The sequence below is a fragment of the Bos mutus genome, chromosome 8 (assembly GCF_027580195.1).
Source record: "Bos mutus isolate GX-2022 chromosome 8, NWIPB_WYAK_1.1, whole genome shotgun sequence".
Lineage (NCBI taxonomy): Eukaryota > Metazoa > Chordata > Mammalia > Artiodactyla > Bovidae > Bos > Bos mutus.
The window spans coordinates 87,022,293-87,046,575 of record NC_091624.1 but is presented as its reverse complement, the minus strand read 5'-3'; the positions used below and the strand labels follow the sequence as shown (position 1 = coordinate 87,046,575).

General features: G+C 42.8%; 1 protein-coding gene across 1 annotated transcript in view; it reads left to right on the top strand.

The window, feature by feature from the left end:
- Positions 1-24,283, top strand: part of SAXO1 (stabilizer of axonemal microtubules 1) — a 113,202-nt gene that overhangs the window by 57,850 nt on the left and 31,069 nt on the right. The window contains exon 2 of the mRNA XM_005889556.2: positions 21,494-21,673. Within this exon, the coding sequence (XP_005889618.2) occupies positions 21,494-21,673 (180 nt within the window). The remainder of the gene's footprint in view (positions 1-21,493; positions 21,674-24,283) is intronic.

Sequence of the window (24,283 nt, the reverse complement as noted above, 5' to 3'; positions counted from 1 at the left end):
TGCAGACTACATCATGTGAAATGCCAGGCTGGATGAAGCACAAGCTGGTATCAAGATTGCCAGGAGAAATAACGATAACCTGAGATAATGCAGATGACCCCACTCTAATGGCAGAACGTGAAGAGGAACTAAAGAGCCTGTTGATGAAGGTGAAAGAGGAGAGTGAGAAAGCTGGCTTAAAACTCAACATTCAAAAAACTAAGATTATGGCCTCCGGTCCCACCACTTTTATTTTCTTGGGCTCCAAAATCACTGAAGATGGTGACTGCAGCCATGAAATTAAAAGATGCCTGCTGCTTGGAAGAAAAGCTATGATCAAGCATATTAAAAAGCAGAGATATTACTTTGCTGACAAAGGTCTGTCTAGTCAAAGCTTTGGTTTTTCTGATAGTCATGTATGGATGTGAGAGTTGGACCACAAAGAAGGCTGAGTGCCAAAGAATTGATGCTTTTGAACTGTGCTGTTGGAGATGACTCTTAAGAGTTCCTTGGACAGTGAGAAGATCCAACCAGTCAATCCTAAAGGAAATCAGTCCTGAGTATTCATTGGAAGGACTAAAGCCAAAGCTCCAATCCTTTGGCCCTGATGCAAAGATCATTGGAAAAGACCCTGATGCTGGGAAAGACTGAAGGCAGGAGGAGAAGGGGACAACAGAGGATGAGATGGTTGGATGACATCATTGACTTGATGGACATGAGTTTGAGCAAACTCCTGGAGATGGTGAAGGACAGGGCAGCCTGGCATGCTGCAGTCCATGGGGTTGCAAGGAGTCGGACATGGCTTAGTGACAGAACAGCAACAACAACATGGTCCACAGACTCCATTCAGACTTATCCAAGCATTCTAAAAATGTCCTTTCTCTTTTCTAGTCCAGGATCCTATCTAGGAACATGCATTTTATTTAGTTATCTTTATGCATCAGGATCCTTTACCCTGGAAACATTTCTCAGTCTTTTCCTGTGACTCATGCACTTGATAGGCCTTTCATTCTATAGGACAGCCTTTCACTCGGATCTGTCCAGTGCTTCCTCCATGATTAGACTCAGGCCATGATCTGAGCTCTTCTGGGAGTATCCCGTCAAGAGACACATGATGATGACCCATCTTATCCGTGGTGATGTTTACCTTGATCATGATGGGGTTGGCCAGGTGTCTCTACTGTAAAGTTGTCATATCCCTTTGTATTTGATCACTGTGGTATGTAGTGTTATACTAATATCCTGTTCCTCAAAATATCACCCATGAACCTTAACTTTATGGTTGAGTCACACCTGCATTCACCCTTACCATGGATGCTGAATAGCAGTGATCTGTTTCCACCGTTTCTACATTTATTTATTACTTGGCTTTCTCCTGTAAGAGAGTTCCCTTCTCCTTTGTTTATATATGTACAGTATGGACTTATGGTTCTGTTTTAACCAATGGGTTATAATCTGTTAACTAGAATTTTAATCCTCAAATTGTTCATGATTATTTTCAAGGTGCTTCTATGTCCTCTTCACAGATGCCCATCATCTGTTAAGCATTTCCTTATGTTCTGACACAAGATGTTCCAGAATCATCTTGTGTTTTCTCTTCTCCAGCGCTGAAATAAACTTTTCTTTAAAGTGTTCTGATTCATTTTAGTGGAGGATGATATTTGCAAACCAAATTTTGATTATTCACTGTGCTCATAGCTTCTGTATGTACACACACAGCCATACATATAAATATGACACACTCACAAATACAGAGAAAATAAATATTTTATCCAATTCTTATTTAAAAACCCATCACTTCATACCAATACTCCTAAATCTGGTCCAACATCTCAGAGGTCTTTCCAGCCTTCTTTCCATATTGAGAAATCTCACCTCTTTTATTTTCACTATATTTACTTATTCAGTGTCACCAGCCTTCCTGGCTACTCTGGCTGCCTCTTTTGTCTGCCACCTCTGTCTCCAACCTCTTACTGCCTGCTTCCTTGACCCTTGGGAGGATGTTGCCACCAATGTCCTCATAAGGCATAAAGGTTTCTTTTGTCTCCCCACATTTTTGAATCTGAGCACCAATGTCAAGAAGTGGAGATAAGTAATGGGTATGTGCTTTTAGGTGGGAGATATGTGCCTTCTCGTTTCACCATCCAATATGGTACATGACATAATAGGAGATTTATGAATGCTGTATGAAGGAATAGATAAATGAACCAATGAACAAGTGAGAGAGTAAACAGTTTTCCTCTGCAATCGTTCATTGTTTAACTTGTGAATGTTGTGTTGGGATTATCAGGATGAGAATAGGATAGGTAAAACCAAAGCATCTTCTCTAACTAGGAACATTTTTGTCTCTTCACCTTTGCAGGGAGCTTTGGAAGGCTAAGGCAGGGGTGAGGGAGGGGGAAAGGGGCAGATTTGGGAATACCTGCTCAAGGAGCCAGAGAAGCTGAATGAACTCTGGATCAGTTGACAGATGAGGCCACCAGCTTATCTTTGTATCCAGCACAGCTCCAGGGGCCCCTTTAACCAGGAAGTATAGTTATGGGAACAAACGCAAGAAACAGTCTAAACTTCGGCTGCTTCATTTTATTTGAGAGTCGTGTGTGTGTGTGTGATTGTGTGTTAGAGCTAATACAAGGCAGCACCTAGAGTAAATATTCCTGCTCATTTACGTGTTTTCTGAAATTCCATTGAGCTTGCAGTGTTTTATGTCATTTTTGTCCAACTCTATTGGGATGTGCAGGCTTCCCAGGTAGCTCAGCAGTAAAGAATATATCTGCCAAGGTAGGAGACATGGCTTTGATCCCTGGATCGGGAAGGTCCCCTGGAGGAGGAAATGGCAACCCACTCCAGTATTCTTGTTTAGAGAATCCCATGGACAGAGGAGCCTTGCAGGCTGTAATCCATGGAGGGTAGTAAAGAGACATGACTGAGTATGCATTGGGACATTTGCTAGCCAATTGCTGGTGTAAAGGTGCTAATACTTTAGAATCCTCTGTAATAGTCTGCAACTGTAAATAAACGTGCATAATACTAGTTTTGTGAATACTTAAAACTCATTACCATTCTATTAGTTTTCACTAGCCCTTACATGGTACCTGCATGTACCACGGAGAAGGCAATGGCACCCCACTCCAGTACTCTTGCCTGGAAAATCCCATGGACAGAGGAGCCTGGTAGGCTGCAGTCCATGGGGTTGCTAAGGGTCGGACACGACTGAGCGACTTCACTTTCACTTTTCACTTTCATGCATTGGAGAAGGAAATGGCAACCCACTCCAGTGTTCTTGTCTGGAGGATCCCAGGGACAGGGGAGCCTGGTGGGCTGCCATCTATGGGGTCGCACAGAGTCGGACACGACTGAAGTGACTTAGCAGCAGCAGCATGTACCACGTGACAATTTGTGAAAATGCCTTATTTTGTTAGAAGCACTTTGACAGCAGATTCTGTTGGGTGACCACTCGAAGTTATCCCTCTCTCTCTCGTTTGTTGCCCACTGCAGCAGTGGTGACTAAAGAAGCCTGACCCTTGACTTGGCGGCTCCCCTTGCCACTGGGTATGGTTTATGACCTGATTCCAGTCAGTGAAAGTTTTATAGGAAGTGTCTTTCACTTGTCCTTTATCTGGTTAGAGAGGGCTGGATTCCTAAGTACCTAGGGCTGCTGACACTGTGATTTCTCAATGGTCTTTGCCTGCCAGAGGGTCCTCTGGGTTGGGAATGGTCTCTGGCTTTTTGAGCCTGAAGGATTCAAGGTTTAGAGTACTGTGTGGGCACCAAGAGGGGAAGAGCATAGGGGAGAGAATGAGGAAAGGGATGGGGTCTCATGGAAACTGGAAGAGGCCTGCTCTTAGCTCCTAGGCTTCTTGGAGTTTCAGAGATGGACACTCAGGTCCACTTCCTCGTTCATGCCTTTGTGTGCTTTTGGTGTGGAGCTGGTCCCTTTTGCAGCCCAGGGCTCTCAGTCTAAGGATCTGAGTCTTCTGTAAGCCTTTCTGTCTAAGGACTAATGTGAAGTTTGAGATAATACAGATAAAGAGTTAAGAGCTGTGCCTTGTACACAGTCAGTGCTCCCTCAATTGAGTATTCATATTGTTACCTTTGAGGGTATACAAATCTACCAATGGACTGATTTTCTACCTTCATGAAACACTGAGGGCCCCATGGAGAAGAGATTTCATCTGGGTAATGGAAACGTATGGTGTTTATTTCTTCAGTGATTTGAGAAGAGAAAGAGATGGTCACTTTGCAGAGATGATAGAGAGCCAAGAATTTTATTTTTGTGAATCTCTCTCTCTCTCTTTTTTTTGGTGAAGGACTGTGTTCTACCAGAAATCAAGAATGGAATTAACACCCATTGTGTGTGTATATCTGCCTGTTCTCTCCTAACACCTCCTCATTCCCTAGGACCTTGCCAGCATCTGGGAGGTCCAGTAAGAAATGCTGTTTAAATCCTCTGCATTCTTCCAGAAGCCCAAGGGGTTTAACAAGTTCTGATTTTAGCTAAAACATATAAACCAAAAAAGAAAAAAAAAATACAATTTCTCTAACTCGGTTCTTTATGCCAGAAATCTTTTGTGTGTTTGTCAAGTAAAAGTATAATAAAACCTTGATCTTTTGTTATTGGCTATTGGGCAGTTGATATAAAGCAGGATATTTGTTCAGAGATAAGAGTGGGTCGCCTTTAACATTTATAAGGTCATATTTTTTTTTTTTAGGGGGTGGGTTTCACACCATTGGTATAAAGTTAATATCAGTAAACTTGAATTTCCAGAGAGACAAGTATATTGAAAAAGTTCAGTTGGAAAGAGGTAATTTAAAAAACTTTCCTTCAAGCTAAACATCTGAGTAGAAATAGATAAAAATCATTAATGAAGTCAGAGACCACTTGGACATGATGAATTATGAACACACAGCACAGTGAAGTAATTTCATTGCAGCTGCTCAGCTGTGGTCATAATTAAACTAGAAATTCAGCCTTCTGCTTTTTTGGGGTAGGGGGGCTGTCTTGTAACGGTGACTTCAGTCCCTAAGAATCAAATGCTTGTTTAAAAATATTTATGGTACTCAAAGGAATAAATATAATGCAATAAGGCTATTTTTTTAAAATTATTCCACTCATTGCTTAAATTATTTTTCTTTCACTTTAATGACATTATAGGAGATCTGGCTCAAATTTTGAAAAGCTCCTTAGAGGCAGAGGGAAAAAAGCATAGATTAGCATTGGTAAATCTTTTTTGATGGAGGATATAACAGTTGTTGAAATTTCAGTATCAGTTGAAATTCCAAAGGTTTCCAGCACTGAAGCAAGCAGCAGTGGGGTTTGGGAAATGCTCAGTTTATGAGGGTCAAGTCAGTAGCTTATGAATAAGCAGTGGAGAAAATTCTCACTGTTGAAATCAGGCATTGGCCACTAGATTCAAATCTGCTCTGTCTGCATGTGCTTGGCCACTTGCTGCTGTGAAGGACAAAAGTGCTCTTTTCTGTGGCTGCTCAGGTGGGAAATAGTATTGAGGTGGGCAGTGGGTGCTCAGTTGTTCAGTTGTGTCAGACTCTTTGTGACCCCCTGGACTATAGCCTGCCAGGCACTTCTGTCCATGGTATTTCCCAAGCAAGAATACTGGAGTAGGTAGCAATTTCCTCCTCCAGGGCATCTTCCCAACCCAAAGATCGAACTCCTATCTCCTGCAGCTCCTGCGTTGTCAGGCATATTCTTTTTACCACTGAGCCACTCGGGAAGCCCCAACTGGGGAGGAGGGCCGGTGCTGGCAAGAGGTGGTGGAAGCCATTTCCTCCTCATTACCCACAACATGAGACAGGTTCGCATTTAGAGAAGGGAAGGTTTCTAGTAATCTTGACCCAGCAAGACCTTGACATTGAAAGTCACGTGGAGGCTGATTCTTCAGCACCATGTTTTGGAGCCCAAGGCAATGGGACATTGATAAATACAGTGAAGTGCTTGGTAATTCCGCAGTAATTCACAAGGGCCTTGACAGTTCCCAGGCCTGTTGGTAACTCTGTTTAGTTCAATTCAGTTGCTCAGTTGTGTCCGACTCTCCGAGACCCCATGGATTGCAGCATGCCAGGCCTCCCTGTCCATCACCGACTCCCAGAGCCTATTCAACTCATGTCCATCACGTTGGTGATGCCATCCAACCATCTCATCCTTTGTCATCCCCTTCTTCTCCCACCTTCAATCTTTCTCAGCATCAGGGTCTTTTCCAATGAGTGTGTTCTTCTCATCAGGTAGAGTTTCAGTCAGTTCAGTTCAGTTGCTCAGTAATGTCCGAGTCTTTGCGACCCCATGAACTGCAGCAGGCCAGGCCTCCCTGTCCATCACCAACTCCTGGAGTCCACCCAAACCCAGTCCATTGAGCCATCCAACCATCTCATCCTCTGTGGTCCCCTTCTCTTCCTGCTCTCAATCTTTCCAAGCATCAGGGTCTTTTCAAATGAGTCAGCTCTTCACATCAGGTGGCCAAAGTATTGGAGTTTCAGCTTTAACATCAGTCCTTTCAGTGAACACCCAGGACTGATCTCCTTTAGGATGGACTGGTTGGCTCTCCTTGCAGTCCAAGGGACTCTCAAGAGTCTTCTCCAACACCACAGTTCAAAAGCATCAATTCTTTGGCACTCAGCTTTCTTTATAGTCCAACTCTCACATCCGTACATGACTACTGGAAAAACCATAGCCTTGACCAGATGGACCTTTGTTGGCAAAGTCATGTCTCTGCTTTTTAATATGCTGTCTAGGTTGGTCATAAATTTTCTTTCAAGGATTAAGCGTTTTTTAATTTCATTGCTGCAGTCACCATCTGCAGTGATTTTGGAGCCCAGAAAAATAAAGTCAGCTACTGTTTCCATGTTTCCCCATCTATTTGCCATGAAGTGATGGGACTGGATGCCATGATCTTCGTTTTCTGAATGTTGAGCTTTAAGCCAACTTTTTCACTCTCCTCTTTCACTTTCATCAAGAGGCTCTTTAGTTCTTCACTTTCTGCCATAAGGGTGATGTCATCTGCATGTCTGAGGTTATTGATATTTCTCCTGGCAATCTTGATTCCAGCTTGTGCTTCCTCCAGCCCAGCGTTTCTTATGATGTACTCTGCATATAAGTTAAATAATCAGGGTGACAATATACAGCCTTGACTTACTCCTTTTCCTTCAACATCAATCCTTCCAGTGAATATTCAGGACTGATTTCCTTTAGGATGGACTGGTTTGATCTCCTTGAGGTCCAAGGGACTCTCAAGAGTCTTCTCCAACATCACAGTTCAAAAGCATCAATTCTTTGCATTCAGCTTTCTTTAGAGTCCAACTCTCACATCCATACATGACTACTGGAAAAACCATAGCTTTGATAGACAGACTTTTGTTGGTTAAGTAATGTGTCTGCTTTTTAATATGCTGTCTAGGTTGGCCATAACTTTTCTTCCAAGGAGCAAGTGTCTTTTAGTTTCATGGCTGTAGGCTTTAATTTCATGCCTGATGAATTTAATTTCATCATCTGCAGTGATTTTGGAGCTCCCCAAAATAAAGTCTTTCACTGTTTCCATTGTTTCCTCATCTATTTGCCATGAAGTGATGGGACTGGATCCCATGATCTTAGTTTTCTGTATGTTGAGCTTTAAGTCAGCTTTTTCACTCTCCTCTTTCACTTTCATCAAGAAGCTCTTTAGTTCCTCTTCACTTTCTGCCATAAGGGTGGTGTCATCTGCATATCTGAGGTTATTGATATTTCTCCCAGCAATCTTGATTCCAGCTTGTGCTTCATCCAGCCCGGCATTTCTCATGATGTACTCTGCATATAAGTTAAATAGATAGGGTGACAATATACAGCCTTGATGTACTCCTTTCCCGATTTGTAACCAGTCTGTTGTTTCATAGGGCATATATATATAGGGCATAAAGAGCATGCTTGTGTCCTGGTGACGGGATGTTGGGCTGCTTTTCTGAAGGAGAGGGAGCGAGGCTGTGCCTAGAGACCTGCCCTTTGGACCTTTGGCCCTGTGCAAGTTGTTGCCAGTTCACCTGCTGAAACTCAAAGCAAAAATCCTGGGCTGCAGTGGATGTGTGCACAGATGGGTTTGCGAAGGGCGTGCTGAGGTGGATGGCCAGCTTTATTTATAGACCCACCAGAACTTCCAGTTCTTTCCCTCAACTTGAAGTTAAGAGAGGAGGACAAGTCTTGTATGAACTAACAATGCTTGGGGGTAGTTTGATCTCAAAGGTGACAGCTCAGGGTAATCTTAGCCAGCTCCTGATCTTTCCAAAGGGGCTGTGAAAACAGTACTTCATTGTTATTTATGCAAAATGAGGGAAGGGGCATGTTTGGTGGGAGAAATTATACAACAAATTAATGCATGTTGAGCAGTTGATGTCATCTGGCTGGTGGAAATTAACATGGTGGATAGCGTCACTGTTGTCCTTTTACCTTAATTAATTATATGAGACATTTAACATGTTGAAACATCAAGCCAAATGTCTGGATTTTTATGGGTAGTGGCGTTTATCCAGCTATTTATTCTTCCTGCTTTCTGAGGAAGAGCCATGCCCATTGGGTCCTGTCTACACGATCCCTAACTCTGAGCTCTTTGATGGTGGGTAGAGAAGTGTCTGGTCTTCTGAGTGATCCACTTGCTTTTTCCTCAGAAAGGAATCTGATACGATGGAGACAGCATCTTGGGCAGTTAGCGGAACCAGCCCTGGTCCTGCTTTTACCACTGGTTGTTCTGTGAGATTGAAGCACATCTTGAGCACCCTCTTGGCCTTGCTCCTTTATCTGCGAGGATATTTCGAGAGAGGGATCATTTCTGCTCTCCTTAGCTTTTAGGTTTGCAGGAGGAAGACCAAATGGAGAGGCTCTGTAAACTCTGTGTGTTTTACAACTGCTCACCCAGCTGCCCAAAACTGTTTTAGGAAGCATGTAGGTGTTCCGGGCATAGCTTAGCTGGTTATATAATAGTGAACAAGATACCCTCCCTGTCCCCACACCAAGAAGCCTAGTCTGGGCAAAAACAAGCATTTAAAAAAAATATCATTGATTAAATGCTGTGATAAGAATAATTACCCAGTGCTCTGACAGCATTGCAATCTTGGGTTAGGGGTGAGATGGTGGGTCAGAGACAGTTATTGTTTTAAAATAGGGATTAAAGAGCCTCCCCCTTCCCCCCCCCCTCCTTTTTTTTTGCAATGCCTGGATGAGTGCCTTGGGAAGATTTGTTGAGCACAGCTGTCGGATCTCATCTGAAATCCACGGGATGCTCACTTGATTTCTTGAGAAGAGAATGAAACTCTGGTTAGGTATGTGCTCACTGCTTTTTGGCTGGAGGACACTAAAAGGCTGTGTGGGAACAAGCCCGGTGCAGCTGACACAAACTTCAGAGTGTGAAAAGGCCATGTGGGAACAAGCCTGGTGCAGCTGACACAAACTTCAGAGTGTGAGAAGGGAAGCTGCCTTTGGTTGCTGGCTCTGCACTTATCATCAGCCTAAATCAAGGTCCTGTTTTGTCCCAGGTGGTTGGACTAAAGCCGTGTTGGCCTCGGGGGAAGTCTTGCTGAAGCAGATACATGCTTGTTTCATGCAGGCCCTGCCTCTTAGGGATGTGTTCTAATATTTCTTTAATTAGAAAAAAAATTATAACTGCAAAAAAGAGAACAGTGATGAGCCCCTCTCTGTCAATAATTATTTCCTAGCATCAATAATTGTCAAGGTTTTGTCATGTTTGGTTCATCCATCAACTCCAGGCGTCTTGTCATTTTACCCCTGCGTACTTCACTATGCTTCTCTAACTTTGTGGACACTTTTTTTTATGTTACCATAATGCTCTAATTGCATCTGAAAGCAGAGGATTTTTAGGAACTTTTTCTTGCTCTTTCACTTTCCAACGTTTTTTGATGAAAAATTTTGAGCATATGACAAAGTTGAGAATTTAATATGCACATCTATATATCTGCTGCCTAGGTGCTCTCATCCACATTGACACATCTCTCCATCTGGTCTTCCTGTTATCCCTCTGACCATCTGTCCATCTGACTTTTTAATGTATTTCAAAGTAACTCACAGACATGAGTAAACCTCTCCCCTAAATAGTTAATGATTCATGTCACTAAGAGTTCAACATTGATTAACTTTTTCTTTTGAGGTAAATTTATAATGAGATGCACACATCTTGAGATGTTGGCTTAAATTTTGACAAATTTGTGTGTGTAACTCCAGGGCTTCCCTGGTGTGGCTCAGATGGTAAAGAATCTGCCTGCAATGCAAGAGACCTGGGTTCGATCCCTGGGTCAGAAAGATCCCCTGGAGAAGGGAATGGACGACCCACTCCAGTATTCCTGCCTGGAGAATTCCGTGGACACAGGAACCTGGTGGGTTCAATCACTAATCCTCTGGGATCCCCTCCATGGCTCCGAATGTATTCTCTGTCACTCTCTCCAGGCTCTTGATTTCCCCATGGACCACTGGTTTTCACAGACTGCCTTCCTGCCCACTCAGCCTGGTGGCTGCACATCCCAGCAGAGCTCCTCTTGTTGGTGCCTGTCACCCTACAAACCCTCTGCCTCACACTCTGCTGAAGCAGAGTATCTTCCGCCAGAGCTTCTGAGCCTTGCTACACCATGTCCTGGTTGGGCCCGTCTCCCTCAGCATCGCTAGTCCTTGGAATCAAGTCTGCCTTCTTTCTGGTTGCTGCTTCAGCACTCTCCCTAGGCTGCCCAATGGATGCTTTGAGCCTTCCGCCGCCTGTTTGCTTTGTCTCGATGCCTTTGTCCCTTGCATCAAGGCCTCCAGACTGGTGCTGCTCAGATTCACATCTCTCCTTTCAAATTGTCCTTTGCCTTGAACCCCACCAACCTCCCCGCTGGGCACCCCCTAACCTTAATCATATCTGCCGTAATCATCTCTCTCCCTGCCATGCCGCCCCACCCCCCGCTTAATCATATCTCCTTAATTATATCCAGGCTCTGGCTCCTTCAGTTGTTTTTGCTCATCAAAGAATCCCTGACTGATACTCTGCTCCTCTACCTACAGAGAAGACCTGCTTTGACTTCTGTTACCCAGTACCCCATGATGATAATCACAGCTTACAATTCTTGTGCCTGTCTTGAGTAATTTCTAGAGCTCCTAATGGACTTTTTTGTTGGTTTTGTCACCAGATTTTTCAATATGGCCTCTCTGCCCTCCTCCACTTTGTCAGCAGCATCCATCCCTGGGTTCCTGCCCAGCTGCTCGACTAAAGCTGCTTTCTAGTCACCGTACGAGATTTTTCTTTGGTATTTAACTGCTAAACATTTAAAATCCTTTATTTGACCTGTCCCTGAATTGTCTTCTTTTTGTCAGTTTTTTCCTCCTGAACTTTATTTTGCATCCTAAATTTAGTGTTCTTCAAAATGTTGGCCTTGTTTTTAGTCCTCTTTTTTTGTCTTGGCAGCTTCTTTCATATTTGTATGGCTTTGTTGTTTCTAGATGTCTTCCAAAGTTTGATTCCTATATGTCACCATTTTCAACAGTTGGTGGACATTTCCACCAGAATTCTTTCGCTCTTTCCTTCCTTTTCGTTGATAGGTTCATTCATACATTTATCCCCTACCCCCACTTCCCTAACCCAGCAACCTTGACAGACATGGCTGTCTGTCAAGATGGTCATTCTCATTCAATTGGTTGAGATGTATAGTTTTTTAGTGTGGCTCCCAGGTAGCCACTGCCAGTTGATGCATCAGTTGTATCTATTCATCGTATTTCTACCAGATGGCCCTGCTTTCTCTTACCAAGAATCTGGTCCCCTGAAGGATGCAGTTCAGTCGCTCAGTCTTGTCTGACTCTTTGTGACCCCATGGACTGCAGCATGCCAGGCCTCCCTGTCCATCACCAACTCCCAGAGTTTACTCAAACTTATGTCTATTGAGTCAGTGATGTCCTCCAACCATCTCATCTTCGGTCATCCCCTTCTCCTCCTGCCTTTAATCTTTCCCAGCATCAGACTCTTCAAATGAGTCAGTTGTTCACATCAGGTGGCCAAAGTATTGGAGTTTCAGCTTCAGCATCAGTCCTTCTAATGAACATTCAGGACTTATTTCCTTTTGCATGGACTGGTTGGATCTCCTTGCAGTCCAAGGGACTCTCAAGAGTCTTCCCCAACACCACAGTTCAAAAGCATCAATTCTTCGGTGCTCAGCGTTCTTCACAGTCCAACTCTCACATCCATACATGACCACAGGAAAAACTATAGCCTTGACTAGACGGACCTTTGTTGGCAGAGTAATGTCTCTGCTTTTGAATATGCTATCTAGGTTGGTCATAACTTTCCTTCCAAGGAGTAAGCGTATTTTAATTTCATGGCTGCAGTCACCATCTGCAGTGATTTTGGAGCCCTAACACCATAGGCAGGATAAAAGCTCAAGTAATTTAGATTTCTCCCACTGCTATGTTTCTTTAAAGATCTATGTAGATGAGGAAATGTGAGTCATCTTAAGATTGGTATGAAATATATGTATCTTCAACAGTGGTTTATTTTTCAGTTCATAAAAGCATTTTCATTTCTCCCTTTGCCTCTGGGTATTTTATAGATATGAGAGAACAAATTTTAGAAAATATTTTAAAAGTTTATAAACCATTGCAAGTAGATACAGATGTACTTTGGTAAAAGCACTGGCTTTGTCCATGCTTGGAGGCTAATTGGGTTGGCTTTGTGAACTGTCCAGGAGAAGATCATTCAAAGATGTAGGTCCTACTCTGAGAGGACCCTGCCTCTAGGGTCTCAGATACCTAGATATCTTGTTGTTCAGTCGCTAAGTCATGTCTGACTCTTTGTCACCGCATGGACTGCAGCACACCAGGCTTCCCTGTCCTTCACCATCTCCTGGAGTTTGCTCTACCTTGCAATCATTCTAAACCATCGGTATAGAATGAGGATTTTTTGACTTGAGATTTGGTGATGGTTGGCACCTTCCCCTCTCCTAAAACAAGAATGCATCTTCTGCTTGAAGCATTTCCTCCCTTGCACAGCAGCTGTGACAAGTCACAGGCTCCCAACTACTGGGCAAAGGGGAAAATATGCTGCAAATCCTCTAAGAGCCTGCACTTTGAGTTTTAAATGGGGTTGTAAATGGAAGTCAGTGATGTGGGAGTTGATATGTGACCTGGGGTGAATATTGCTGCTGACCAGCTGTGTGACCTTGGGCAGAAGCTTGGTGTGTCTTGGTCTCAGTGGCCACATCTGACTGATGAAGCCAAAGGTGTTGGCTGATCTCAAGCATCCTTCTAGACCCAGAGTTCTATGGTCTTTGTTTTCCTGGCTGTTACTATTACTTTATGTAATGAGACTGTTTTTTTAGACAGTAAAAAAAGAAAAAAGTTCTGTGGAGAGACCAGAGTCTTAAAAAGCACTTGGAATTGCATCTATTTTTGGTTTGTATTTGAAAGGTTTTGGGATCCTCAGGAAAGGGGAGTGCATTCTTTCTTGGAAGGCTGAGTGTTCCTAAGACAACAGGGAAGGGCAGAGCAGCCAGGAAACAGAGGTGTTTGGTACAGGCTGGCATCCCATTAAGCCACACAATAGATATGGCTGTGGTTAAGAGTACAGGCTTTGGAACCAGGGAGAAGGCTTGAGGTTCTAGTCCTGACTTTGTTACCTTCTGGCTATGTGACTTTGAGTGAGATAAACCTCAATTTTCATGTTTGTAAAATGGGGAACATAAGAGAGCTTCCATTATGGCACTGCTGTGAGGATTAGACAGGATGAGATGTAGAACTCTTAGCTCAAGTGATGTGTAATAATTGCTTAATTAACATAGCCTATTAATCACATAGTGCTTGCCTTAGGCTGGGCTAGACATTTTCCCTCCAGGTATCGGCTTTAATCCACACAATCACAGTAAGTAGAAGTTGTTATTCTCACACCATAGGGGAGGAAATCAAGGTTTAGAAGAGTTAAGTAATTTTCTCAACATTATAGAGGCAGTCAGTGACAGAGCTAGGCTGGAAAACAATCTTCCTTCTTCCAAAGTCCCTTTCTGCCACGTTGTCTGCACCTTGGAATAGAGAGTCCTCCTCACTGCCCACAGGGTTTAGCGAGAGATTCTAAAAGACCACGGTAGAGGCCAGATGAGTCACTGGTACCCACCAAATGCTGTCCTGCTTACAAATAGATTGGGTTCTAAAGAACTATTAGAAGTTCATTTGTTTGGAAAGTCTAAAGTTACAGCAGCTACTATTCATGCTGCCTCTCTTTCTTTTTTCAAACTTGAAACTTTTTATTTTGTATTGAGGTATAGCGGATTAACAATGTTGTGATAGTTTCAAGTGGACAAAGAAGGGACTCAGCCATGCATATCCATGTATCCATTCTCCCCCCAACCCCGCTCCCATCCAGGCTGTGACATAACATTGAGTAGAGTCCCCTGTGCCATACAGTAGGTTCTTGATGGTTATCCACTTTGAATATCATGCTGCCTCTTGGTGGCAAGAAGAATTACCATACTTTCTCCCTGATGAACAGCTTTGTTTGCAAACATGAAAATTCTTAATGTCAAAATTTTTAAGTAGAGAAACATGGAAGGCAGAGCAGACAGTAATGGGGTCCTCAAAGAGGTAGGGACACAACACCAGGCACAGAGATCGAAAGTGGCAGCCAGCAACAGAGTGCAGTGGGATCATTAGTAGCTCCCTGTGGTGGTGGCGGTGGTGGTGATGATGGTGGTAGACTGGCCTTGAAGGAAGGGGAACATTTTGAAAAAGTGGAGGTGGCAGGAAAGAGGTTAGCTTAGGGTGCCTAAAACTGAAGATAGCTTTGTGGAGTGAGGAGATAATGAAAAAATCCGCCTATTAATTTTTCATGTCTTTTAATAAATGCCTTGGATTGTGTTACATGAAGGCAGGCCAGAGAGTCTAAGAGGCAAATACCCTATTTGTCAACAAAAGTATTTCTTTTTTTTTGAAATTTTTTAAAATTTTATTTTATTTTTAAACTTTACATAATTGTATTAGTTTTCCCAAATATCAAAGTGAACAAAAGTATTTCTAAGCATTTGTCAGGAGAGCTTCCAGCACCCAAGTGCTTGCAGTTCTTTTGTCTGTACCTTCAGATTCTAGACCTGCCCTTCTCAGCAGGGAAGCCACCACCACATGTGGCTTGAGCCCTGGAAATGTGATGGTCCTGATATGTGCTGTCAATGTGAGACACACATTAGATTTTGAGAATGTAGTAAGAAAGTTCAGTTCAGTTCAGTCACTCAGTCATGTCAACTCTTTGTGACCCATGGACTGCAGCAATGCCAGGCCTCCCTGTCCATCACCAACTCCCGGAGCTTGCTCAAACTCATGTCCATCGAGTCAGTGATGCCATCCAACCATCTCGTCCTCTGTCATCCCCTTCTCCTCCCACCTTCAATTTTTCCCAGCATCAGGGTCTTTTCTAGTGAGTTTGCATCAGGTGGCCAAAGTATCGGAGTTTCAGCTTCAACATCAGTCCTTCCAATGAACACCCAGGACTGATCACCTTTAGAATGGATTGGTTGGATCTCCTTGCAGTCCAAGGGACTCTCAAGAGTCTTCTCCAACACCACAGTTCAAAAGCATCAATTCTTGGCGCTCAGCTTTCTTCACAGTGCAACTCTCACATCCATACATGACCACTGGAAAAACCATAGCTTTGACTAGCTGGACCTTTGTTGGCAAAGTAATGTCTCTGCTTTTTAATATGTTGTCTATGTTTGGTCTGTGGCTAGGTTACATGCATGGTTCTCTGAGCTTCAGATTTTTCATCTGCATAGTGGGGATATTGGATCAGATGTTTTCCCTTTAAAAATTTAAAAATTCTATAATTCTAATTTGGAATCAACTGTTGTTAACAACTTTTTTCTGGGTTCTGCTGAAAGGTCTCTATTGTCCCTTTACCAATGCAGAAAATGTTAGGATTATTTCCTTTTATTGCTGGTCCTTTAGTAATTCTTGGAGTGGAAAAACTTCAGGGTTCTGATAGATTAAGGAGATCTTACTCTCCTCTCTCTTTTCTTGGTCTGCTGGCCCATCTAGGCTTGTTTGAATGTGCTCCTGAGCTGGGCGACTTAGGTAACTGGTACAGGTATCAGAGTTAGAATGGAGAGTTGTTTCTTTGGTTCATGACTGTTAAGACCACTTTCAAATACACGATGCATAGTGATCCCACACTCTGTATTTAGACACTAGGTCCGTCAAAACAGAATCTGCTCTGCCTTTTCCCTTTTGGCTCTACTAATATTAGCACAAATCAGTCATGTCTTAGTCCATATCTTTCTCCAGTAGTTTATCCTCGTATACATTGTCCATCCAGCTATTAAAATATATGAAATATCAGGCTAGCTAGTTTCCAGAACACACATGTGTAAGACTTGGTTTTTATCCCTGAGGGACTCCTGATAAAGACCTATAAGGTGAAGACACAGTACTTGGGGTCTTGAGAGGGACTTTCAGTTTGGGGTGGGTACAGATGAGGAAAGAAGGTCGCTCCATGACCACACTCAGGTGATGAAACGTTGCGTTTCTGAGAGTCTTGGATATTTCAAAGTGAAACAAGGTCTTAGTTAACTAAAGAAAGTGAAAGTGAAGTTGCTCAGTCGTGTCTGACTCTTTGCGACCCCGTGAACTGTAGCCTACTATGCTCCTCTGTCCATGGGATTTTCCAGGCAAGAGTACTGGAGTGCGTTGCCATTTCCTTTTCCAAAGGATCTTCCTGACCCAGGGATTGAACCCTGGTCTCCTGCATTGTAGGCAGACGCTTTATTGTCTAAGCCACCAGGGAAGTCCTAGTTAACTAGCAACATCTCAAATAAACAAAATCCTCCCTGTAAATATATATATAAAGTCCATTTAATGGAACATCAATGCCTGGAGGCAAGTGTATTGCTGTACCAAAATCCTCTCTCATGATGCCAGTTATGTATTTTTTGCCATTAAATTTATTTTTCTGTAGTAATGAACCTTTACAACATGTTACAATTTGAAAAAGTAACAATATGGAAAGGAGGTTATATAAAAGCAAAGTTTTACTGGTTTAAAAAGCAAGAGCACTAGAGAGGGAAAATCCTTTGAAGTCTGGAGTTAACTTAGATTCAGGCACTTGCAATAAACTAACCCTTAATAAAATCTTGATTTTTCTCTCCAAAGTGTGGGTGAATAAAATATATCTGCAGAGATATTTTTGGGTAGCCAACACTTCTTGGCTTTTGATTTGAGGTTTGTTAGGAATCCCAAAATGATAGGGTACTAATTGGCTCAAATTGAAATTTCAGATAATTGGACTGATTCTGAGCCTAGCAATGCTAACAATATCTAACATATACTGTGGGAAATGTGTTACATAGTAATCAAAACAAAATAGAGCACTCATTTCTGTGCCTATACTTAGGAGATACTTGCAGATTCTTTACCATCTGAGCTGTCAGGAAGCCCTATTACATATATATAAAATACAGATATGCATCTTCATACGTTAAACACCAGTAATGCACATTTTTAAAAGAGGAAACTTTTGGGACTTCCCAGGTGGCGCAGTGGGTAAGAATCTGCCTGCCAATGCTGTAGACACAAGTTCGAACCCTGATTTTGGGAAGATTCCACACGCTGCAGAGCAGCTAAGCCCATGTGCCACAACTACTGAGTCTGCGAGTTGCAGCTACTGATGCCTGCCTGCCTCAAGCTCGTGCTCCACAAGAAGAGCAGCCACAGCAATGAGAAGCCCTCGAACTACGATGAAGAATAGCCCTGCTCTCCGCAACTAGGAAAAGCCAGTACAAAGCAACAAGGACCCAGTGCAGCCAAATAAATAAATTAATTAAAAAAGAGAAACTTTTGAATGTATTTAACACTGAAGTTCAGATATTCATACTATCAGTTCAGTTCAGTCTCACTCAGTCATGTCTGACTCTTTGTGATCCCATGGACTGCAGCACGCCAGGCTTTCTTGTCCATCACCAGCTCCCAGAGCTTACTCAAACTCCTGTCCATTGAGTCAGTGATGTCATCCACCAAACCATCTCATCCTCTGTCATCACCTTCTCCTGCCTTCAGTCTTTCCCAGCATCAGGGTCTCTTCCAATGAGTCAGTTCTTCACATCAGGTGGCCAAAGTATTGGAGTTTCAGCTTCAGCACCAGTCCTTCCAATGAATATTCAGGACTAATTTTCTTTAGGATGGACTGGTTTGATGTCCTTGCAGTTCAAGGGACTCTCAAGAGTCTTCTCCAACACTGCAGTTCAAAAGCATCAATTCTTCAGCACTCAGCTGTCTTTAAGTTCAACTCTCACATCCATACATGACTACTGGAAAAGCCATAGCTTTGACTATACAGACCTTTGTCAGAAAAGTAATGTTTCTGCTTTTTAATATGCTGTCTAGGTTGGTCATAGTTTTTCCTTCCAAGGAACAAGCATCTTTTAGAACCAATAGTACTTTTAGGGCTGCCGTCTATGGGGTCGCACAGAGTCAGACACAACTGAAGTGACTTAACAGCAGCAGTACTTTTATAACAGAAGTGAAAAGTAAATATGGTAAGTTTGTACCCTCTCAAGTTACCCTTAGTAACTTGATTTTTTCCTCCTCAGAGTGTAGGTAAATAAAATATATCTGCAGAAGTATTTTTGAGTAACTAGTACTTCTTGGCTTTTGATTTCAGGTTTGAGGGAATCCTAATCTGATAGACAGATCTACATGTGAAATGAAAATAGGGATATTTCTAGGGACACTTGTCCATGTGCAGTTCTAGCCATATAAACAGTACAGGTGTTGATCATTTTCTCTTGGGGTTGAAAGTTGAAGAGAGGCACACAGTAGCTGTAGTGATGGCAGCAATGAGGGTTGAACTTATTAACAACAGGAGCAGCATGCTAACTGTTGCCTGGAAACCAGCTTTTGGTTGGAGCAGTGATGAGTTCTCTTTATGTCTGTTTCTTTTTTCTCTGATGTGATGCCCCAGAGTACTGTGTATTTTAGTTTCTGTAATTAGAATTCAGTTCAGTTCAGTCGTGTCCAACTCTGCCACCCCATGGACTGCAGCATGCCAAGCTTCCCTGTCCATCACCAATTCCCAGAGTTTACTTAACTCATGTCCATTGAGTCGGTGATGCCATCCAACCATCTCATCCTCTGTCATCTCCTTCTCCTCCTGCCCTCAATCTTTCCCAACATCAGGGTCTTTTCAAATGAGTCAGCTCTTTGCATCATGTGGCCAAATTATTGGAGTTTTAGCTTCAACATCAATCCTTCCAATGAATATTCAGAACTGATTTCCTTTAGGATGGACTGGTTGGATCTCCTTGCAGTGCAAGGGACTCTCAAGATTCTTCATCAATACCACAGTTAAAAAGCATCAATTCTTCAGTACTCAGCTTTCTTTATAGTCCGGCTGTCACATCCATACATGGCTACTGGAAAAACCATAGCCTTGACTAGACAGACCTTTGTTGTCAAAGTAATGTCTCTGCTTTTTAATATGCTGTCTAGGTTTGTCACAACTTTTCTTCTAAGAAGTAAGCGTCTTTTAATTTCATGGCTGCAGTCACCATCTGCAGCGATTTTGGAGCCCAAAAAATAGTCTGACACTGTTTGCACTGTTTCCCCGTCTATTTGCTATGAAGTGATGGGACCAGATGCCATGATCTTAGAATTGGTTTAGTATAAAAAAATTATTAAAAAAATTCAATGTCATTTCTGGATATACATTCTGGATGTCATTTCTGATCTCTAAGTTGGAGATCACTAATGCAGAGCTTTATTGATGTGCTGGTGTCCGATGATAGAGATACCCAGCTGACTTGTAAGGATTGTGTGTGGGTGTACAAATAATTGGTATACTACTTAGCTTTGACAGCTCAAATAGCTGCCCTTTATTCACCTGTAAGTAGAATAATAAGGTTATTACTGTGCTTATGGTAATAGATGGAGAAGGCAATGGCACCCCACTCCAGTACTGTTGCCTGGAAAATCCCATGGACGGAGGAGCCTGGTAGGCTGCAGTCCATGGGGTCGCTAAGAATCGGACACGACTGAGCGACTTCAGTTTCACTTTTCACTTCATGCATTGGAGAAGGAAATGGCAACCCACTCCAGTGTTCTTGCCTGGAGAACCCCAGGGACGAGGGAGCCTGGTGGGCTACTGTCTATGGGGTCACACAGAGTCGGACATGACTGAAGTGACTTAGCATAGCATAGCATAGCATGGTAATAGAATAACTCACTATAAACTATAAATGGAAATAATAATAAATGGAACAACTCACTATACACTATAAATTCAAGTTATTATCTATTAGTCATCAACCTGGATAATGAGGCATAACGTTTATTTAATAATTCATATGTTCAATATTTGTGTTTCAATTTTATTTATTTATTTATTATTTTTGACTGTGCTGGGTCTTCATTGCTGTGCGGGCTTTTCTCTAGTTGGGGAGAGCGAGGGCTACTCTCTGGTTGTGGCGCATGGGCTTTTTATTGCAGTGGCTTCTCCTGTTGCAGCTCCTGGGCTCTAGAGCATAGGCCCAATTGTTGTGGTGCATGGGCTTAGTTACTCCACAGCATGTATCTTCCCGGACCAGGGATTGAACCCTTGTCTCCTGCATTGGCAGGTGATTCTTTACCACTGAGCCACCATGGAAGCCCCAGTATTTGCTTAATAAATGTTTTTCTGAGTGCCTGCTATATGGCAGGCAGGATATGAGAGGTACTAGAGATGTAGCAGTGAACAAGACAGAAAATGGGGCTGAGCTTGTTAGATAATAAACTCATCAACAAAAGTGCAAGTTACAGATAATAGTAAGTGATGGGAAAGTCATACATGTGATGAGAGAAACTCTGTGAGTGATGGGAAGGGCTGGTGGGGTGTTTTTTAGACTAAGATGATCAGCGGAAGTCTAAGGGGGCAACACTTGAAATGAGACCGGAAAGAATAAAGGAGCCAGACTTTCAATGCAAAAATGATTTCACGTAGTCAGTGGTGTATACTCAGACCTGACGTGGTTCTGCTCTGTGTGATGCCACTTGTCTGCGAGGGTGATATTCTCAACTGACCCAGGAACCAATGAAGAAAGATAGTAACCTGGCCCTTGAACATAGCCTTGGAGCCCCCTGTTAGGTCAGATATTTAGCCCTTAATTGCTGGGCGAACTGGGAGGTGCAGCAGGGTCTTGGGAGGGACTGGGTTGGCACTCAGATGCCTCGGGGGCCACACCCATTTCTCTAAAGTATGGGACTGTTTCAGTATTTAAATGAGAAGCATGACGCATGCGAGGGCTGGTCATCAGCTATGCTTTTGTAACTTTATGATCCAAGGAATTTTGACAATTAACCAATTGCAGTTATAGATCATTTAAAAAATTCTGGCCACTCCATATAGTTCAGTAGAGAAAAAGAAGGGTTAAATTCCTGCTTTCAATGTTGGCTGTCATGATTCTATACTCTGGGTCACATTTTGAGTAGGTAGCAGCCTGAATGTATTCTTCGCAAGAAGGTAACCAACCTCCTGTTCCATTTTTCTTTTTTAACTAGGCGGCATCATTGTCCACACCTCCCTACCAAGATTTATGATAAAACAGAGAAACCATGTCTTCTCTCCGAATATACCGAGAACTACCCTGTCTATCACTCTTACCTGCCCAGAGAGTCCTTCAAGCCCAAGATGGATTACCAGAGAGCATGCACGCCGATGGAAGGCCTGACCACATCGAGGTGAGGGCATGCTGTGAATGTATGAGTGCACACTGATGGAGTAACGTACATTAACCTAATGTTCAATACTGCATTACTGTGCACTATCAATACATGCTATGAATGCCTTAATGTTAACTTACTCAGAGAATCTCTGAAAGAAAACCCTGCATTTATTAGCCAGTTTAGTTTTCCCCAGCCCTCTTTTATCGAGCAAGGATTCTTGCTTGGGCCTGGGGCAGGGGTGGGGCCATGGGGCAGAAATTGCAAATTGATCTACATGGAAAGGCTTAAAGTATTAAAGGGAAATAATAACTTGAAAGGGGTGAGGGCTGCTGCAGAAAAAGGAGTTTGGGGCTTTTGCACATAAGCTCCAGTTCAGCTTGGGTGGTGGTAGTGATGTTGGTAGTGGTGAAAGAGAACTGGAGCGTTTTTGAAGTTATGCTATAGATTTTGAATTGAGGTCCCCTTGAACATACATCAAGAATATAAACAAAGAATATTTCCTTTTAAATTACTCTTGACTTAGAAACTCTGATTCTTGAGGTCCAGCTCTGTACAGAGCCTGAGCCCCGTGGCTCAATGTATCAGGGCCGCAGGGTTATCTGTATTGAGGGGGTGGGGACACATGGTCAATCTCAGGATTGTTCTACACGTTGCGTTGCAAGGCTCTCACAGAATCGGGCTGTTAACAACTCATTGAGTGACCTCTGACCTGTGACCCAGAGGAGTACCAACACCTTGGAGTTACTTGAGTGGTGTTTCAGGTTATATAGCTTAGTCCCCAGATAAGACCTGAGAGCTGGATGCCTTCTCTGCCTCTGATGATCCTCATCCCTAAGGGGCAGCACTGCTGTGCAGTGGAGATGAAATAGGCCTAGTATGATGCCCACACATTATAGGTTTTCAAGATCTGGTAAATTTTCTTCCTATTGCATGCTGCCCCCACCTTTGCAATTTTGTGCTTTTCTGATAAAGGTCCCAGATGGGAGACTAAGCAGAACACCATTCCTTCTGCCTCCGGGTTTCCTCCAGGATAGGCCTGGAAACATCCTCTGTTGAAAACATGGGTTGGAGGCATGTACTAAATGCTGCTTATCTTGTATATCCAAAGGAAGAAGTCCATGTCTGGGTGATGGGATAGAAAAGACCCACAAGGCAAGGTCAAAGCCAAGTGATCCCTGGACTTAGTGGGAACTGGTGGACAGAGGCAGTTTGAGAATGGGAGGGAGTCAAGGGTCCTATCTGATTCTTGAATCAGGCCACCTTTATGCTGAGTAGTTATATTAAATGATTTCATTTAAGCACAGGGTTTCTGGATCCTGATTCATGGAAAAAAATGTAATCTGTGCAACCGACTTTTCAACCTATGACTTACTAAACAACATAAACCTTAAGGTTTGGGCTTCATTTTACCAAGAAAACAGCATCCTTTGTTTCTAAGAATCTAAAGACCTCAACACCCTCTTCCAACAACACAAGAGAAGACTCTATACATGGACATCACCAGATGGTCAACACCGAAATCAGATTGATTATATTCTTTGCAGCCAAAGATGGAGAAGCTCTATACAGTCAACAAAAACAAGACCAGGACCTGACTGTGGCTCAGACCATGAACTCCTTATTGCCAAATTCAGACGTAAATTGAAGAAGGTAGGGAAAACCACTAGACCATTCAGATATGACCTAAATCAAATCCCTTATGATTATACAGTGGAAGTGAGGAATAGACTTAAGGGAATAGATCTGATAGAGTGCCTGATGAACTATGGACTGAGGTTCATGACATTGTACAGGAGACAGGGATCAAGACCATCCCCATGGAAAAGAAATGCAAAAAAGCAAAATGGCTGTCTGAGGAGGCCTTACAAATAGCTGTGAAAAGAAGAGAAGTGAAAAGCAAAGGAGAAAAGGAAAGATATAAACATCTGAATGCAGAGTTCCAAAGAATACCAAGAAGAGATAAGAAAGCCTTCTTCAGTGATCAATGCAAAGAAATAGAGGAAAACAACAGAATGGGAAAGACTAGAGATCTCTTCAAGAAAATTAGAGATACCACAGGAATATTTCATGCAAAGATGGACTCTATAAAGGACAGAAACAGTATGGACCTAACAGAAGCAGAAGGTATTAAGAGGTGGCAAGAATACACAGAAGAACTGTACAAAAAAGATCTTCATGACCAAGATAATCTTGATGGTGTGATCACTCACCTAGAGCTAGACATCCTGGAATGTGAAGTCAAGTGGGCCTTAGAAAGCATCACTACGAACAAAGCTAGTGGAGGTGATGGAATTCCAGTTGAGCTATTTCAAATCCTGAAAGATGATGCTGTGAAAGTGCTGCATGCAATATGCCAGCAAATTTGGAAAACTCAGCAGTGGCCACAGGACTGGAAAAGGTAAGTTTTTATTCCAATCCCAAAGAAAGGCAATGCCAAAGAATGCTCAAACTACCGCACAATTGCACTCATCTCACACGCTAGTAAAGTAATGCTCAAAATTCTCCAAGCCAGGCTTCAGCAATATGTGAACCATGAACTTCCAGATGTTCAACCTGGTTTTAGAAAAAGCAGAGGAACCAGAGATCAAATTGCCAACATCACTGGATCATGGAAAAAGCAAGAGA